The 19,678-nt window shown below is 44.5% G+C and overlaps 2 protein-coding genes across 2 annotated transcripts in view; one reads left to right on the top strand and one right to left on the bottom strand.

Moving 5' to 3' along the window:
- Positions 1 to 906: 906 nt before the first annotated feature.
- Positions 907 to 2,083, bottom strand: LOC112254899 (G0/G1 switch protein 2). Its single transcript, XM_024427864.1, has 2 exons — positions 1,973 to 2,083; positions 907 to 1,834 (listed from the first exon to the last, which is right to left on the bottom strand). Exon 2 carries the CDS (start codon positions 1,803 to 1,805, stop codon positions 1,455 to 1,457), a length of 351 nt encoding a protein of 116 aa, XP_024283632.1. The 5' UTR covers positions 1,806 to 1,834; positions 1,973 to 2,083; the 3' UTR covers positions 907 to 1,454.
- A 2,250-nt stretch (positions 2,084 to 4,333) lies between these two features.
- The window catches only part of lamb3 (laminin subunit beta 3), a 17,756-nt gene continuing 2,411 nt past the window's right edge, over positions 4,334 to 19,678 (top strand). The window contains exons 1-17 of the mRNA XM_024427801.2: positions 4,334 to 4,451; positions 4,637 to 4,685; positions 4,872 to 5,026; positions 14,216 to 14,330; positions 14,435 to 14,508; positions 14,626 to 14,817; positions 14,935 to 14,998; positions 15,219 to 15,400; positions 15,487 to 15,607; positions 15,801 to 15,989; positions 16,164 to 16,319; positions 16,451 to 16,741; positions 16,920 to 17,292; positions 17,452 to 17,612; positions 17,799 to 18,010; positions 19,145 to 19,348; positions 19,501 to 19,645. Of these exons, the coding sequence (XP_024283569.1) occupies positions 4,661 to 4,685; positions 4,872 to 5,026; positions 14,216 to 14,330; positions 14,435 to 14,508; positions 14,626 to 14,817; positions 14,935 to 14,998; positions 15,219 to 15,400; positions 15,487 to 15,607; positions 15,801 to 15,989; positions 16,164 to 16,319; positions 16,451 to 16,741; positions 16,920 to 17,292; positions 17,452 to 17,612; positions 17,799 to 18,010; positions 19,145 to 19,348; positions 19,501 to 19,645 (2,659 nt within the window). The 5' untranslated portion in view covers positions 4,334 to 4,451; positions 4,637 to 4,660. The remainder of the gene's footprint in view (positions 4,452 to 4,636; positions 4,686 to 4,871; positions 5,027 to 14,215; positions 14,331 to 14,434; positions 14,509 to 14,625; positions 14,818 to 14,934; positions 14,999 to 15,218; positions 15,401 to 15,486; positions 15,608 to 15,800; positions 15,990 to 16,163; positions 16,320 to 16,450; positions 16,742 to 16,919; positions 17,293 to 17,451; positions 17,613 to 17,798; positions 18,011 to 19,144; positions 19,349 to 19,500; positions 19,646 to 19,678) is intronic.

Raw genomic sequence — 19,678 nt, 5'->3', positions numbered from 1 at the left:
GAACTGGATGCCATGTTGCACATGTTTAACTCATTCAAGTCTTAATAGAAACCATACAACACCAGAAGTTACCGTCTTACTCACAAAGACAAATCAAAGGTTACCCATAGCCTCCCTGTTTAGACTTTCCTGCTCACTGTCCTCTGTCAAGGCTTCTGTGCCTTTATGGTACAGATGTAAGATCTTAATTTGAGCCAGTTTACGTGCGACAGCAGAAAAATTATCCTGAAGTAACAGGAAATGTGGATTATAATTAATGGACATTTTTGTAAGGGTTGATATCATTTTGGAAAGGGAAAAACAAGTCTGAAATTTCTAAGTGGAAATTACACATTTCAGAAGCCTTTTTAAACACATTTCCTGCATTGCAACAGGGTGATCAAATTAAGATCCTACATCTGTACAATAGGTAGAGACTTACTCTACAAATGCAGAGGTCGCTGATACAACCCCCTCCTTGCCTCTTCCCCTTCCATCGCTACACCTGTAAAACCCCTTTGAGAATGCATCCTTCATTCACTACTACTCTCTTGAAGCAGCTTCTTACAGATATAACAAAGGCTTGTTTAAAAAAATAAATAGGATTGTTACATTTCTTTCACTTATCCAATCACGTCCAGTTCAATGATTGCTCAAGGGTTGGAGGTAGCAGGAAGGAAGAATGCCCATTGGAATCTTTATTATAGGCTACATTCGGGCCCCTTTGCTTACCCAGTATGAAAGCGCCCTCTAGTGACCTGATGCAAGAATATTCAAAAGGAATGGTAACCACCGTAGGCTACTAAACCTATGATAGTCCTACTCGTTTTGGTTTTACAATGCTGGCCGTGAATATGTTTATATTTGGGTGCTTATAAATAATATATCCAGTATATATCTCTCAGAAAATACCATCTATAGACATTGTAAATAAAAATATGAATTTATTGAGTAGGAAAAACATTAATATATTTACAGCATTGACATAGCACACACAAAAAAATCTAAATGTAACACATTTGGCACCATGGATGGAGTGGAGAATGAGATAGCAGGGCGTTGACTGCACAGCCGCGGCCCTATCGCTCATTGTCTGATAGTGAGAGTCGGACAGCTGCTCTTTCGCCGGCTATTTAGACCCGGGACTCAAATTTCAGCTTGGAGCCTCCAACTGACGCGTCAATTTAGGCTACCCAAAGCAGCGCAGCAAAGCGCAGCTCAACAGACAGTCAACTCGTTATTCTGTTGACTGTTTGAGGTTGCCAATCCTCCCACTGGGCACACATTGGTTGAATCAACGTTGTTTCCATGTCGTGGAATAGACGTTGAATTGACCTCTGTGCCCAGTGCGATTCCTCTTGTGAAGCTTTTTCGAGTGCGTATGTAGCGCACCGTATTTGGCGTGGCAAGGACTATACAGTTCCTTAATAATTGTGTAGGTTAACAGCGTTTTGGCGCTGGCCCAGTGACGATGTTTACGAGGCGTGCAGTCGGTTGGCTGCACCTGTGCCTCTATGCGCTCCGGTGGCCTGCTGTAGCTTCCTGGGTATGGTGATCTGCTCTGCGGCCGAAACTGTTGCCACCTCCTCATGTCTCCTTCTCTCCTCCGTCTCGAGTGCCCTCTGCTCCAGAGCCATCAACTGAACGAGCTCTGCGTCCAGCGGCTCTCCGGAGGAGAAGGACTGGCACACGGTTTCCACCAGACCCAGAACCATGCCCAAGAAGGCCACCACGGTGCCCACAAGGTACACCTTCAGCATACGGCGGCTAGGCTTTTGCGCCAGCATCTCCTTGGCGAAAGGGATGATTTCGTGCATGGTCTCCATTTCGGTTGGATTATGTGGTCTGAATTTGACTGGGGAGAGAAGGAAAGCGTTTTACAATCACCTTTTATGCGTGCAGTTGTAAAAAGTAACAAATAGGCCTAAGCACTTTTCATGTCACAACAATGTGAAAAAAGCAGGACAATCACGTGCAATGGTAGGCTACTTACTGTATTAAAGTAATTGATCTTGTCCTTTTCTGGATATTCGATGAGTTTGTTCTGTGTCGCTTGAGCACACTTTCAGAGCTTCTCATTTATAAAGACTTGGTTATTTTAATCCACGCCCACTCAGTGACGCTTTATGAACATTCAGTGAGCACAAGCTCTCTTCTGTTAAAACAGAAGGAGCATGGGTCCAGAGGAAAGTGAGCTACATACGTTGACTACGTGTTACAACTCATCTCAGTCTTTCACCCACTCTGTAAATGATGGCCTACTTGTGTGTGTGTGTGTGCTTATGTGTCATTGGTAGCTGCCGCCTGCCTGGTAAGGCACCAAATTATGCCTAGTAGTGCTTCTTCATCCCATAGAAATAAACAAGCTAATTCATAGGTTATTATTATTGTGCAATTGCCATCTTCAATAGGCTACCTTGTCGTTTATCTACTGTAAAATAAAGGCTTACCAAATCTATATAGAGCAGAATTAAAATATATACAACATAATTCATCAAAATATTGTACATGTGAAAATGATAAATTGTTATTCTGTATAGAATTATTAGGCTTGACGACACCTGTTGGCCATAGGCAGCATACAAGATGCTGAGATCAGACAGTCTGAATTAAGTCAAAGGCCGTATAAACACAGTCACCCTCCTGTCATGATCATTACATTTGCAGACACCGTGAACTCTGTCTGTACTGACACAGACAGACAGACACACACACGCACACACACGCACACGCACACACACACACACACACACACACACACACACACACACACACACACACACACACACACACACACACACACACACACACACACACACAAACTCTTCCTGAGCTAACTGTGACTAATTTGATGATCTTATTATTGCATGAATTTGACTGGACCAGTCATACATAATTCCATATGAATTTGAGACAGATGATGTGAGAAATGGAAATCTGAGATGTGAAAAATAAGAGGACTCTTGGCCAGTGTTAATAAGCATGTGAGAGTGAAGGGTTTTTTCTCACTTCACCACTGTTTACAGACAAAAGGAGTTTGTCAAAGGTTTAATGAAGGTCTTGTATTAGTGGCCATTTACACTCGTCATTTTTGGAATTAGCGGGTACGCACAGCTGTTACAGATGAGTAGATAATGGACCCAATTTGACAGTGTACTCCCTCACCTGACCCCTCAACCTTGCTCACATACACAGTAATACACACACACTGATGATGCATTTGGTACAGTACATGAAGGCCATAGTAATTTGAGATGAGTACTAGTAGTTTTTGTTTGGTCATTAGAGCCTCCCTCTCCAAAATATTATACCAAAATGTTCCCTGTTGTTTCCACGGATACCTTACCAGTCCTTATTCTACCTTAGGTTAAGCGGAAGCTATAAGGTGTGGCTACAGCCGTCTGGCAGTGTGTGTGTGTGTGTGTGTGTGTGTGTGTGTGTGTCTGTGTGTGAGACGGAGGTGAGTCAGAGAACACGCCCTGTTCCTGGCTGTTAGTCAGTGGCTATGGAGAAAAACAGTGTGCATTCAGTAGCCCTGAGGCTAGGTTTTATTACACACAGGTGATGATCCACACCATCACACACCAACACACAGAATGCCAGGGTTACAACATAGTGGTGCCAAGCCATTTTACTGCCTGCAGGATAAACATTTAGATGTGTGTGTGTTTCTGTGTGTGTTTGTGTTAGTATGTGTGTGGAGACTGATTTAGATGGGAATGACAAAGAGAATAATTCAGCAAAATGGGTTAATTTACAAATGTTGTTGCTCAATGTATCATAAACAATCACTGCATACTTAGACTACTCTCCTTGTTGAGACAAGCTGCTAACCCAACCACTCATCCACAGCTATACCACATCGCTACGAAAAACTGTTTATAATGTTATTCTCTGTAGTTCATTTTGGAAGGTCCACCCTTTTCAAGAATATGTTGTTGTTTCGCTACACCCGCAATAACATCTGCCAAACATGTGTATGTGACAAATAAAATGTGATTTGATTTGTTAGATGTGTCCTTGTGAAATTCCATCTGGTGCGTGTGTGCCAGTGTGTGTACTGTATGTGTGTGTATGTATTTGTGTGTGTGTATTTGTGTGTGTGTGTAGGTGGGTTAGTGTTAGGAGTTAGGGTTAGGTTAAGGGTTAGGGTTAAGGTTAGATTGTCAGGTTAGGGGCAGGGGCAGGGTTAGAGAAAATAGGATTTTGAATGGGAATCAAAGATGAGTTAAATACCACTGTGTGTATTTGCGTGCCTGTGTGTGTATGCGTGCGTGTATGTGTATTCATCCCATCAGGGTGTGGTTGAAAAGGGGAAGGGTGTGTCTGCCAGCTACCTTCTGACACACTCTGTAGCCCAGGTGAGACAGTGTTTATAAGGACACATCCAAGAACCCACACACACATTTAGACAGACAGATTCTGAACAGCACACACACACACGCGTGTCCACATACATACACTTACAACTGGTGAGTAGTGAGCTGGATTGATTCACTTTCACTGGAGATTGGACCTTTTCTTTTCAATGTAGTTCAACTTATTTTGCCTTCATACATTTCCTGTGTTGTACATTTCTTCCAATTATTTAGTCAACCAATTATTTCTTAAATTGTTGTGTTGCCTTTATTGTTTATTGTCTTTTTGTCTTTCAAAGAATTTCTCATAGCAGGAAACAAAGATGTGGATTTTATTCCAGCTAGCAGGTATGTTTAATTGATTTCTAATTTAAAATGATTGATGCATTGTTACAGTTATATACATTTTAATTTATTTAGATTTGTAGTTCGTTTTAGTATTAACATCTAGATTGTTGTGATAGTTTTGTGTAGGATATGAGGAAATATGTATGATTCTGATTGATTGATTGATGAATTGATCCCCTCCCCCAGCCCTGACTGCAGTGGCTGCGACACAGAGGGACTGTTCTCGGGGGGCCTGTTACCCCCCTATGGGAGACCTGCTCCTCGGTAGGGACCGTCAGCTCCACGCCTCCTCCACCTGCGGCCTCACCGGCTCGGAGGTCTTTTGCACCCCCTTCGGACAGGTACGACCCTACTCTTACTATTCTGAAAGACACAAAGAACCTCATATGTTACAAAGACAAGTAGATCTCATTGACGTTGTTAGTTTTGTGAGTGTATATATAAGATTGTGTAAACTTTCAAGTGAAGGCATGGGCTGTTTCTCTACCCAGGGTGTTTTTGTCAAGCGCAGTCCCTTTTAATGCTAGTGCATCGGCACTGTAAGAGATGGGGGAAAGTAGGGTAATTAGGAGGTGTTGTAGCTCTTAATTATTTTGAGTTGTTCACCAAGGTCGTTTAATGTGTTACAACATTTCAGGTTTGAAGAGTAGCTATATCTTTAGGCATGTCAGTGAGCCAGACAGACATGTATGTATGAAGACAGAAGACAGATGGACAGACTGCTTGGTTGTGCATGCTGCTCTCGGTCTCATCATGCACAGTAGGAGACCAGGGAGGGAGTGAAGGGGTGCGATGGAGAGGGTGGATGGAGGGTCAGGGGAGAACTGGTTGGTGTAATTTATGAAAACGTCTGGATCTGGTGCCAGAGACACACAGTGCCAGATGTTGCAACTACAGTCTTTGGATAGAAACATTGGATAGAGAATGATTTATTTGATTTCAAAGGAACAAGACAACAATCAAATATGCTGTTTTGGGGGGATTGATTAACTTTCAAACATCAATGTTTAAGCCAAACGAGGGGCTGAAACCAGGTGAAAGGAGAACATAGGAAAAATATTTCTGATTTAATTTGTGGTGCTGCGTGTTTGATTGACAGTCAAGTCTTTCATCTGAGCCACACCCTTCATCTGGTGTTGCTGGGCAAAGCAAGTTCTGCTCTCACAAATACCAGGCTGTCTCTGTCTGTGCAGGCACACACGCGTGCTCGCACCATACAGACACACACACCAGACTGTAGATATTTTTGGTGGTTCTGGTTTGAGTTTTTGAAACTCCAGCACTTTTGTATTTGAATATTTACTTAAAGTGATTGTGTTTCACTGGATGCATGTGTTGATCACACAACACAGACATGAAATATGTTTTTAATGTTGGGCGTGTGGGAGAAAGGTGCCCCAGGCCATAGAAACTGGTCTAGACTGGAGTGCTGATGTAGTATAGCTGATTGACTGTATGTGTTGAGTCATGTGTTAAGGCTGTGGGTGTGGATCGTATATATCTCTCTGACACCCTTTGTATCATTCAGTAGAGTTGAGACAATGTGGACACTAGCAAGATGTGATCTGAAAAGAGTTACCTAGACATTATGAAATGTTTTGACTAATGAGTTGCATTTCCACTGGCATTCCTCTCAAGGCCACAGAGTTATCACTAAGCTGCTACTAAGGACAAGGAAGGACACTGTGGTGTTGGATTCCTCTCCTTCTCTCCTGGTGCCATTTTGCATGTCCTCAGAGTTTACAGCTTCATGCTTGGAGTTGAAATGAACAGATGGTAAAACAAGCTGTAACTGTACTGCCTATTGTGCAGGCTGGATAGTTCCATAGGTAATAGTACTACAATGTGACATAAAATAAAATGAGTAGATTAGATACACTTTATTCTCCCAGAGTGGATTTTTTTTCTCCCATCGTCCCTGTGTGTTAATCTTTGCTTGTTTTATGCAATCTCTGTCAGGTGTGTGTGCTTACTGTAGCCACCTGCTTGGCCTGCGGCAAGGCAATCACTACTCTTTGTACAGTATCAAACTCTTTGGTGGACTGACTGCATTTGATGATGGAAGACATGCTGTGCTAAACCATCTAATGGTCGATTAGAATGAAATACTTTATTGATTTCCCAGCAGAAATGGATGAGATTGCCATATCTGCTGAGTCAGCCAGAAGGAGAGTTGAGCAGTACAGTGTGCCAGGGCTTTTTCACTCAGTGTCCAGGCAGTGGCATGCATGACCTGATAATGACTGGGCCGGGTGCCCGCCATGCCCCTGCAGGGGATATTGGAAGACAGCGAAAGAGAGGTATAGGAGAGATAGAGAAAGAGGATAGGAGCCTTGGCTTTCCTATCCAGTGTTGACAGATCTATTCTGAAGGGTATGGTTGGATTTAGTTTGGCACAGTGATACGGTGAAGTTTGAATAACCAGACGGGCCTAACTTCTCCTCTCTCTTGCCCAACACTCATCTCTACCCTTGACCTGACCTTGGCACTGGCAGTTGCCAGAGAGTTGCAGATAGCAACAAGCCAACATGTTTCAAAGCGATTTTCCATCAGGGTTTGGTATGAACCAATCAGAGATGAGATAAGAAAGGCTGATCCCCTTTTACTCATTGATGGAGGGGATCTTAGCCAATAGCTGGCTCCGACACCAGGTCGAGCCTACTAACCATATCAGGTTCCACACTGTGACCTAATTTCATTCCATGGTTTATACTCATTCGGTATATTTATGTGGTTAAGTTTTTTCCTTTCTTTATAGAATTATCCATTGTTCCCTGTGTAGAAATGTGGAAAGATACTAATATTTGAAAGATATCAACAACGTTTCAATCCAGTTTTTATGCCAGTCATACCATATAAAAACAAATCATGACATCTGTGAAAGAAACAGAACATTTCGGTACAATGTTACAAATGCAGACAGATAATTTGTTGGTTCGACATGGTGGGATATTTTTATGTCTGTAAAATTAATTATGTGAGAAATGCGGTGGAAATGTCTTTATTCTCAAATTCTGCTATAATAACCATCATATCGAAGTAAACTTGGAGTCATGTGACGATATGGTGTGTAGACCTCCCACTACCACTTGGAAACCATGCAGTTTATAAGGTTAGAGCGTTGGACTTGTAACCAAACGGTTGCAAGATCGAATCCTCGAGCTGACAAGGTAAAAATCTGTCGTTCTTCCTTTAAACAAGGCAGTTACAAGACACTGTTCCTAGGCCGTCATTGAAAATAATAATTTGTTCTTAACTGACTTGCCTAGTTAAATAAAGGTAAAATAAATTATGTGAAGGATGAATAAGTTATGATGAACCTCACAGGGTGGTGAAAGTACACTGTGGTCTTGATGCTCCTTTCCAACAAATATTGAGAGTCTTATTCTGGTGACATGATGATCGATGTTTGTCAAATATTCTTGCTCTTATCCATAATAATCTCATCATGTAGACTAACCTACCTGCTGTTGGCTAGAGTGCATGTGCCAAGACCTGAGTAGGAACATTGGCTATTTAACGCAACTATCAGTAGAGTTGAAAATGCGATGTAAAGATGTCATTTTTTTCAGTACATAAAAATGTAAGTGAATAAGTACATTTTGTGTGCACTACGGCATCACGCACACGTTTTATCCACAACAAGTCTGTTTTATTAATGCGGATTTTAGAATATTCACATGAACATCTCCTGCTAATTGGATGGAAACCTAGCTAGTGAGCATAAAATATTTAGATATTCAAAATGGGGCATCCAATATTGCCACCCGTCCATCAACCATGGAATTCTAATTCTATAGCTTAGACAGATTTATAATACAGGGTTCAAGTAAAGGGATGCCAGAAGGAGGGTACCATGAATGGCCAAGGCCAGGGGCCATAGTGACAAAGCGTCTCAGAGTAGAACATGGGTCATAAGTGCTCAGAATAAAGACATTTTACCCCTATTTTTATGAGTAAATGTAAAAGCTATGCATGAAGCCTCTTTAGTCATAAGAGTCCCACCTAGTCGACAGATATTTTGGAAACCTCATGAGCTGTCCTATGCAGTTCAAGTAACTGTCCAGTGAAAATCTCACTTTTCAAAATGTAAGTTATTCCTTTGGAGCTCAATATCACTTTGTTAAAAAAATATGTAGAAATTGGGCATGCCTATGAGTTGGGCAATTGACAGCATCTAGGGTATATGTGTTTGGGGATTAATGATAGACCTTACAAACATTTTATGCAACATTATTGGCAAGTGACTTGATGCCTACTATGCCAAAAGCGATTTAGAGTTCTTGAATGGGAGTGACGTGTGTGTTGATATAACGTTAATATGATCAAAATTATTATTTTTGCAACCAGTACAATATACATATCACATTGTTCAAAATATCAGGATTTATCTATTTAAAAGGATCGTGCATGCCAACATATTAGACAATAATTACAAGTAGGCAAAGTGATCGTGAAAATTATATCAGTCGTTTACCATTGCAACATTTGACGTACAGTCACATTCACCGTGGTTGTCGGAAGCCTGCTATAGAGTTCACGGCTGGTCACGCCTCATCGTGATTGATTATCCCCCATCATTTGCAACAATGTTACCGAGCCTCATCACTATCTTTTCTTTGTGGTAGCTCAAACTGTCGTGATTACCAGCTGAGATAAACTTTATGAGTTTATTTTCAGGGTTTGTCTGGGCAGTGTCTTAACATCATCGTAAAACCTACTCTGAGCTGGGAGTTTTTTTGTTGTCTTAAAACAGGTTTGAACAGGATTCCTAGGGCATTTTCTGAGATGCTTTGTGGATAAGGGCCCAGGAATATCTCCAAGCAGTATCATGGTCCATGCATCTTTGGCGTGAGTGTCTGTCCTCTGGTCCAGAGAGCCGGCCAGCTGGAAATACACATACACTTTGATACAGACTGTTACATTGGCAGACTAACTCTTCTGGTCAGATTCCAGTGGTCTGGAAGAGTTTCTCCATGTTGTCCTTAGCAGGCCGCAGCCCAAGGGCACTGACTGGCTGGACACTAGCCAGGGCCAGGCAGGGTCTGATGCAGACTATACTTAACTGAAACACTGTGTCATACAGATAACTATAAAGCCAAGACAGTGAACAGTGTTGTCCCGTCAGCATATATGTCTCGGGGTCAATCTCCCAGTGAGCCTTGACCACTGGTCCAGAAATAGACACACAGACAGACCAGGGTCAAGGCTGATGCCACAGCATATGCATTTAGATATCACTGTGGTTCTGACAGTCAAAGTTGTTGGTTTGATTGCAGATGTAGTTTTTGCATGGGATACATATTTTGAGCCTTGCCATGGGTATACATTGAATCAGGGTTGATGGACACTGCATGCATTCATCTCTCCATGCAGTACAGTAGAATATACATATCCTTCTTTACCACACCATTGGTTATGGTACAATTCACATTGACTTTACCAAAATACATGAATAATATTATTACATCATTACCGCCCAATGACATTACAATATAAAGTTGTTATACAACACTGGCAATAGTTCACACATTAGTGGACATAATTCTGTCTTTATATAACATTGTATTAACAATGTATTAATACACTGAATCCACAGTAAATGTTTGCATTTGTGTGTGTGGGTGCATGTGTGAGGACATGTGTGTGCATATGTGTGTGCACCGTGCAGATTTGAGATTGTTTGACAAAATCTGATTGGAAACTTGCCTGTTAACTTTTGAAATCGTTGTATGGAGGAAGAGGGGGGATTGGCTGAAGGAGAAAGAGAGTAAGCAAGCAAACGAGAGACAGGAAGCAATATATATATATATATATATATATATATATATATATATATATATATATATATATATATATATAGAGAGAGAGAGAGAGAGAGCGAGAGAGAGAGAGAGAGAGAGAGAGAGAGAGAGAGAGAGAGAGAGAGAGAGAGAGAGAGAGAGAGAAAGCTGGACAGTTGGACAGTAGCCACAGCTGGTGTTGAAACATCCAGTGCAGAGAGACCTTTCCCCCAGTGTGGAACAAAGCCATGACCTTAATGTGATCTCTCACAATTCAGGCTAACTCTCTGCTCCAGCCACAGCCTCAACCCGCTCCGGCCAGGGCAAGCTCAGGTGGAGGTGAAGGGGAGTGGACACAAGGGGGTTGGAGGAGAGGGCAATTGGAAGTACAGTGTCTTCTGAAAGTATTCAGACCCCTTTACTTTTTCCACATTTTGCTACATTACAGCCTTATTCTAAAACGCATAATAAAAAAACTCTACAATCTACTCACAATACCCCATAATGGCAACGTGAAAATAGGTTTTTAGAAATTGTTGCACATTTATCATGCTTTGGATATTTACTTAAGTATTCAGACGTTTTGCTATGAGACTCGAAATTGAGCTCAGGTGCATCCTGTTTCCATTGATCATCCTTGAGATGTTTCTACAACTTGTTTTGAGTCCACCTGTGGTAAATTCAATTGATTGGACATGAGGCACAGATCTGAGGAGGGTACCAAAGATGTTCTAAACCATTGAATGTCCCCAAGGACACAGTGGCCTCCATCATTCTTAAATGGGATTTGTGTGGAACCATCAAGACTCTTCCTAGAGCGGGCCACCCGGCCAAACTGAGCAATCGGTGGTGAAGGGCTGTGGTCAGGTTGGTGACCAAGAAGCCGATTGTCACTCTGACAGAGCTATAGATTTCCTCTTTAGAGATGGGAGAACCTTCCAGAAGGACAACCATCTCTGCAGCACTCCACCAATCAGGCCTTTATGGTAGAGTGGCCAGACGGCATCCACTCCTCAGTAAAAGGCAGATGACAGCGCGCTTGGAGACTAATCAGGATCGAGGCAAAGATGAACTGAGCAAAGTACAGAGAGATCCTTGATGAAAACTTGCTCCAGAATGCTCAGGACCTCAGACTGGGGCGAAAGTACACCTTCCAACAGGACAACGACCCTAAGCACACAGCCAAAATAACGCAGGAGTGGCTTCGGGACAAGTCTCTGAATGTCCCTGAGTGGCCCAGCCAGAGCCCAGACTTGAACCCAATGTAACATCTCTGGAGAGGCCTGAAAATAGCTATGCAGCAATGACGCTCCCCATCCAACCTGACAGAGCTTGAAAGGATCTACAGAGAAGAATTGGAGAAACTGTAAGTACAGGTGTGCCAAGCTTGTAGCGTCATACCCAAGAAGACTTGAGGTTGTAATCGCTGCCAAAAGTGCTTTAACAAAGTACTGAGTAAAGGGTCTGAATACTTATGAAAATGTAATATTTCAGTTTTTTTGTCATCATGGAGTATTGTGTGTTAGTTGATGAGGGGAAAAAACAATTTAATACATTTTAGAATAAGCCTGTAACACAACAACATTTTGAATAAGTGAATACTTTCAGAATACACTATATATGTAATACGGTTGTAGGTTATGGTTGTAGTGGAGAGGGGGAGGAGTTGCTGTTCTATATTTGTAAAAAAAAAAAAGATTGCAAGGGGTGGTAAGAGGTTGAAGGTCAGGGAAGGGGCACAGGTTAGACTGAACACAGCCCAGTTGGAGGTGAGGGGAGTGGTCAAGCTCCAACTCCAAGCATGGCTCGGTGGAGCTGTGTGAATTTTTTGAAGAATTTTGTAGAAAGTGCTGAACAAATAAAATGTCATTGATTGATCAATGGAACAGGGTTTGGAGGTAGTGAGAGCAGTAAGAACAGTGATGTGGAGGATTTAAGGTTAGTGAAGGATGTGTGTATGTGTGTGTTTGTGTGTGTGTGTGTGTGTGTGTGTGTGTGTGTGTGTGTGTGTGTGTGTGTGTGTGTGGAGCAAGTGATCTTGGGTCACATAATACACGTAGCAAACCCAGGGCTGGAAAACTCCACTAGTGTTACACAAGAGCCTTCCCATTAGTGTTCTATTTATGAAGTAGACTGCCACTACCACTACCACTAGCACTACCACTACCACCACTAGCACTACCACTACCACTAGCACTAGCACTACACTACTACCACTAGCACTACCACTACCACTCACTAGCACTACCACTACCACTACTAGCACTACCACTAGCACTACCACTACCACACTAGCACTACCACTAGCACTACCACTAGCCACTACCACTACCACTACCACTACCACTAGCACTAGCACTAGCACTACCACTACCACTACCACTACCACTACCACTACCACTACCACTACCACTACCACTACCACTAGCACTACCACTACCACTACCACTACCACTACCACTACCACTAGCACTACCACTAGCACTAGCACTACCACTACCACTAGCACTAGCACTAGCACTACCACTAGCACTACCACTAGCACTAGCACTACCACTACCACTAGCACTACCACTACCACTACCACTACCACTACCACTACCACTACCACGGCGACACAAATCCTGACCAGCTGAATGATGTGGTGCTTTTTTTTCCTTTTCCTTTTTTATCCTACCACCCCTCCCCTAATTGGAGTAAACTAATAGACAACAACACTTAGGCTTTTACTTCCAGTGTATACATACTATATACATTTTATAGACACAATGTATTTTACAATAGTTATCTTTTGTTTTTAATCCGATCCTTCAGCTAACATCAACCGCTCAACCAATCCATCTCTGAAGACCATCCATTTTTTATTTCTATTTGCTATATATTTTTCAACTATGCTGTGATGTTTCACAAAAGTTCTGTACCTTTCTATTTTCATAGATTCTACAGATTATAAATTAAAGCTAAAGCATTATATTATTGACAGTGACTTGATGGATCAGTGTGATGATGTCACAGGGTCCTGGTTGTGATTGGACACCCCATTCAGGGAGAGGGGAGATGTCAGGGTAAAGAGAGACAGAGGGATAGTGTGAGAGAGAGAGTGTGAAGAGAGCATGAGAGAGAGCGAGAAAGAGAGAGCGTGACAGTACATTTTTTGTTTATTTCACTTTTGTTTATTATCTATTTCACTTGCTTTGGCAATTGAAATATATGTTTCCCATGCCAATAAAGCCCCTTAAATTGAAATTTAATTGAGAGAGCGAGAAAGCGAGAGAGAGAGAACAAAAATTGAAGGCTTTAGCTCAATGTTATCTATGGTGTCTGTGGGAAAATCCACATTAACATTTAGTTGCACATTGGTCGTTGTGAGAGATTCCATTGTGTTGGAGGAGGAACTGATACCCTGATCTGTGTTGTTGCTGTGTGATTGCTATACGTTCCCTTAGTCCATATTGGTCTGGTAAACTAGCATTTCCTGTCAAAGTAAGGGCACAGAAACCTCCCACGACTCACGTGCTGTTTGAATGTGTGCTGACCAATGACCAATGACTCATCATCACAAAAAGAGGTCAGGGGACATGCACATGCAAGACAAAGGTTGCCAAATGCAGAATATAATGCTAAGTAGTATTAAAATGATCTCTCTCTCCTCTCTATCTCTCTCTACCTCTCTTTCTCTCTCTCTCTCCCTCCTTCTCTTGCTCCCTACCTCTCTCTCTCCCGCTCTCTCTCTCCTCTCTCCTTCAGTCGAAGATGAAGTGTTGTCCCTGTGACTCCAGGAACCCATCCAGTCAGTTGGCTCACACCATCCAGGATGTTCTATCCACTGCTGGCCCCAACAGGTGGTGGCAGGCCAGGAAAGGTGAGGGGATACAAAGCTAAAGAACACATGTCTTAGTGCTGAGATCCATCCTAAAACTATGTCCTGTTGTGATCCAGAAAATAAACAAAACCTTTTTTTTTTAGACGTGAGTCCGGTCACCGTACAGTTGGACCTACAGAACCTGTTTCAGCTGGACACCCTCATTCTGACATTCAAGGTAAGATCCAGCCACCAGACCAGCATGGACAGGGCTTTTCCAATGTGGAAGGGCCAATTAGTCTTTTTTAAGTACAGTAGAATGTGATGGACTGATTTTCCTGTTGCCTCTACACAGGGTCCTCGTCCCAGCTCGCTGGTGGTGGAGAGGACGCTGGATAACGGTAAAACATGGCAACCTGCTCTCTACATGGCCTCCGACTGCAGATCGGCCTTCCCTGGCATTGCCATGATTACGCCACGTTCCCTGGACCAGACGTATTGTTACACTCTGCCCCCCGCCACCACTAACCCCTACCAGGACCAGACGGTAAGGGAGGGGGACACAACTTTGAAAACTGGAGAAAATTCCCATTATATTTTGCCTCTGTACCACAAATAAGTTGTTTTCTGTACTCTTTTTGATTTTGCTCATTGTATGAAACAGATTCAATTCAGTCCCTTGCGTCAGTTCTCTACCATCAGCGTCCCCAATGGGCAGAAGATTCAAGGTAAGATGCTTACCTGTCCATAACGTCCCCCCACGGTTGCTATGGACAATATAACTACATGTCCAATAAGAGTACTTACAGTATATTCCAATCTTTACACATGACATTTAAGCCATTTAGCACGTGCTCTCCTCCAGAAACACTTACACATTTCTTGATTGACACAATCCTGATCCAATGAGGTTCTTGCCCAGTGACTGACAGCTCTCTCTGTCCACAGAGGTATCAGGATTGTCAGGCCTGCGAGTGAGGATGACTAATCTGGGTGCTGTGCCCCGCCTGCCGGGCCGCGCTCCCTCTCTGTTCTACGCCCTCAGAGAGATGAGAGTGATGGGCACCTGCCTCTGCCACGGCCATGCCAACCGGTGTCTGCCAGATACTAACCAGCTACCTAACACACAGGTACATATTGTTAAACACGCAGGTTACAGTTACAGTACAAGTGAATGGCTCTTTAGTGGGTTTATAACTCTGTGTATGTGTTGCAGGTCAGTGCTCAGTGTGAATGCCAACACAACACAGCGGGTATAAACTGTGAGCGCTGTGCAGATCTTTACAACGACCTGCCCTGGAGACCTGCAGAGGAGGGGGACACACATACCTGCAAACGTACGCAACCACTAATGCCTTAATACACCGACTACATCTTTTTGGTACAAGTGTGGAGAAATAGGATGACTTTGCTAATGTATCGCACAACCAGCAACTATAAGTAATAACTCAGCGAAGACTGATGTGTGTGAGTTGACTGAACATATACAGTCACAGATGTGTGTGTTGATGATTTCCCATGGTGCTGTAGGTTGTGAGTGTAACAACCATTCCCAGCGGTGCCGTTTCGACCCAGATGTGTATGAGTCGAGCGGACGGAGGAGTGGGGGTATGTGTGAGAGCTGTCTTCACCACACGACTGGACCCAAGTGTGACCGCTGTGCCCCTGGATACCAACCCAATCACCGGAGCAGCATGGACCGGCCTGATGCCTGCATACGTGAGTGATCTTAAAACCGTAGTTTAATATGTATTAATAAAATAGTGCTGCCTTTAATCCTCTTTCTCTCCTACTATAGGTTTAATCACCACCACATTAGGTCGCAGTGTTGCAATATCTTTGCTGTGTTTGATTATTGTTGTGTTTCTGTTTTTCCCCCTGTGTTTTGTACAGGCTGTCATTGCAGTGCTGAGGGGGTGGAGAATGGGGATCAGTGTGATGACGTCACAGGGTCCTGTCGCTGTAAGGCCAATGTTGATGGATCGCAATGTGACCGCTGCAAGATGGGATACTACGGTCTGACCGCCTCCAACCCTCTGGGCTGCAACAGTGCGTCATCTTTCACTCTTGACCCTGAATAGGCAATTCATAAAGTCTCATGTCATGATTACTTACAGCTGTATTCCCCATACTGTGGGGTTGATCTATCCCCATCTGACTCTGTGTCTATCTCTCTCCAGAGTGCCTGTGCAGTAAAGAGGGATCCCTGTCCAGTGTGTGTGACCCTGTGAGTGGTCAGTGTCCTTGCCAACCTCATCTCCAGGGGCTGACCTGTGAGCTGTGTTCCCATGGTTACTGGAATCCATCCTCTCCCCGTGGTTGTGAGCCCTGTCGCTGTGACCCCACCAACTCCCACGGCGACACCTGTGACCAGAGTACGGGTCAGTGCCAGTGCAGGTCAGGGTTCGGAGGTCGTACCTGTACAGAATGTCCTGACAACACCTACGGAGACCCACTCATTGGCTGCAGATGTAAGTGCCCTGTCGTGTTCTGTCACAGAAACCTTCAAAGGCTCTTAAACATGCTTTGTTCAATGCTTTTGATAATTCAATCCAATAGGCAGACTAAGTAACAAGAATTTTCTCTCCTCGTGACCCTGTTCTCTTCCCTCTCTCTCTCCATCTCCTCCCTCTCTCCCTTTCTCTGTAGCGTGTCAGTGTGCTGCTGGGGGCACAAAGCCAGGAGGCTGTGATAAGTGTACGGGAGCCTGCCGGTGCCGGCTGGGTGTCACAGGTGCCCGTTGCGATGCCTGTACCCGTGGCCACTGTGACTCCTTCCCTGACTGTGAGGTCTGCCCCTCCTGCTTTTTCTCTCTGGACTCAAACATCCAGAACCTCACCCTGGGCCTGGAGAGACTCTCCTCCAGGATTCCCTCTCTTCCTGGGGGCTCGTTACCTACCAGTCTGGGTCCCCGCATCAGAACCCTGGAGGCCACTCTCACCCAGATACGAGACTCTCTCCCACTGCCACCTCCCTCTGCCAGACAAGTCAACGATGCCCTCTCTCAGCTCCGCAGGCTAAGGTGGGGGATGTTCAGATGTCCCGGCAAACTTAGAATGTCTAAATGCTAAATGCTTTGCTTCTCAAAATGTCAGTGTATACATTTAAACACCTCTTTCCTGTAGACTACAGTCCTTCATTACCCAACTCACTGTCCCTCATCTCCATTGTAATCCTCCAGGGTCCAGTTGGATCAGGTGGATGGAGATTTGTCACCCCAAGGTCGAGCCCCTGAGCTAGACACGCAGCTGGACGAACTCCAGGCTCTACTGGACGGCCTGGGTCTGGTGTACAACACCAAGAGAGATGCTCTCAGGAACTCTGTCAACTCCAACAATGCAGGTGAGGAAGATGCCGTCACAGAGCTAGGAGGACCATCTATGTGTCGAGTGGCAAAAACAAGGGTTTGGAATTTAGAATCCACGATCAAAATCAGAACCAAAGCCTTGATGCCAGTCTGTTTTGGTTTGAGCTAAATTATGGCTGCTATCACACCTGTTTCTGTCCTCTTGGTTGGTTCTCTCTCAGGGGCCTTTTCTTCCATAAAGGATGCCTATGACGCGTCAACTGACTCTGCCAAAAGTGTTGATGCTAGTGGGAAGACTGTAGACCAGTCAAAAGCAGTCAGAAAAGATGCCATTGACCTCCAGAACCAGGTCCAACCAGCCAACACCAGAGACCTGGAGAAACTCAACCACCAGCTGAACACCAAACCTGACCTCACACCCACTGCCAAGCAGGTAACCCTAGCCCTAGTCCTAGCCTTAACCCTAGCCTTAACCCTAGCCCTAGTCCTAACCCGAACCATAGCCGTAACCCTAACCCTAGTCCTAACCTGAACCCTAGCCCTACCCCGAACCATAGCCCTGGCCCTAACCCTAACCCTAGTCCTAACCCGAACCTTAGCCCTAACCCTAACCCTAGTCCTAACCTGAACCCTAGCCCTACCTCGAACCATAGCCCTGGCCCTAACCCAAACCCTAGCCCAAACCCTAGTCCTAACCCAAACCATAGCCCTAACCCAAACCCTAGCCCTAGTCCTAACCCGAACCATAGCCCTAGCCCTAAACCGAACCCTAGCCCTAACCCTAACCCTAGCCCTAACCCAAACCCTAGTCTTAAACCGAACCCTATAGCCCTAGTCCTAACCCAAACCATAGCCCTAGTCCTAACCCGAACCATAGCTCTAACCCTAACCCTAGCCCTAGTCCTAACCCAAACCATAGCCCTAACCCTAGTCCTAACCCGAACCATAACCCTAGCCCTAGTCCTAAACCGAACCCTATAGCCCTAGTCCTAACCCAAACCATAGCCCTAGTCCTAACCCAAACCATAGCCCTAACCCTAACCCTAGTCCTAACCTGAACCCTAGCCCTAAACCGAACCATAGCCCTGGCCCTAACCCAAACCCTAGCCCTAACCCAAACCATAGCCCTAACCCTAGTCCTAACCCGAACCATAACCCTAGCCCTAGTCCTAAACCGAACCCTATAGCCCTAGTCCTAACCCAAACCATAGCCCTAGACCTAACCCAAACCCTAACCCGAACCATAGCCCTAACCCTAACCCGAACCATAGCCCTAACCCTAGCCCTAACCAACCCTAGCCCCAAACCCTAGCCCTAGCCCTAACCCGAACCCTATAGCCCTAGTCCTAACCAAACCATAGCCCTAGACCTCCCAAACCCTAACCCGAACCATAGCCCTAGCCCTAGTCCTAACCCGAACCCTATAGCCCTAGTCCTAACCCGAACCATAGCCTTAACCCTAACCATTGCCCTAGTCCTAACCCGAACCATAGCCCTAACACTAAACCCTGCCCTAACCGTACCTCCACCTAAATGTGAATGTGTATTGTTATTCCCTGTCTCTCAGGTGTGTGGCAGCGTGCGCTTTGCCCCCTGTACCCCTGCTCAGTGTGATGGTGAGCTGTGCCCTGCAGAGGGGGCGCCCCCCTGTGGCCGTGGAGAGAGTTGCGTCGGGGCTCTGCCTCTGGGGACCCGGGCTGTGAGAGATGCTGAGGAGGTGAAAGACAGACTGAAACAGCTCAATGGGAAGATCACACAGGCCGCTGCACAGGTACGAGCTAACACTTTGTTTGTTTACTGTATGTTTCTAACCGTTTATTACAGTGTTTTAATACTTACATGAAGGACATGACTAGTTATTCAAGTGGTTTGTTTCATCATGTGGCGTTCAATGCTTTGTTCTTTTCTCCATTCAATTCACAGATCCAGGAAACACAGGACACAGCCAATAAGGTCAGACAGTCCACAGACAATCTGGACAATCAGATGAGGCGGGCCAGGGATGACCTGGATGCAGATCTGCAGGAGACGAGAGACTTTGTTAAAGAGCTGAAGGACTTCCTGTCAGGTGAGACATTGACAGTTATGTTCCAGTACCTTC

Source organism: Oncorhynchus tshawytscha, linkage group LG07 (assembly GCF_018296145.1).
Source record: "Oncorhynchus tshawytscha isolate Ot180627B linkage group LG07, Otsh_v2.0, whole genome shotgun sequence".
Lineage (NCBI taxonomy): Eukaryota > Metazoa > Chordata > Actinopteri > Salmoniformes > Salmonidae > Oncorhynchus > Oncorhynchus tshawytscha.
Note: the sequence above shows the minus strand (reverse complement) of the source record. Positions and strands in the feature narration are given on the sequence as shown.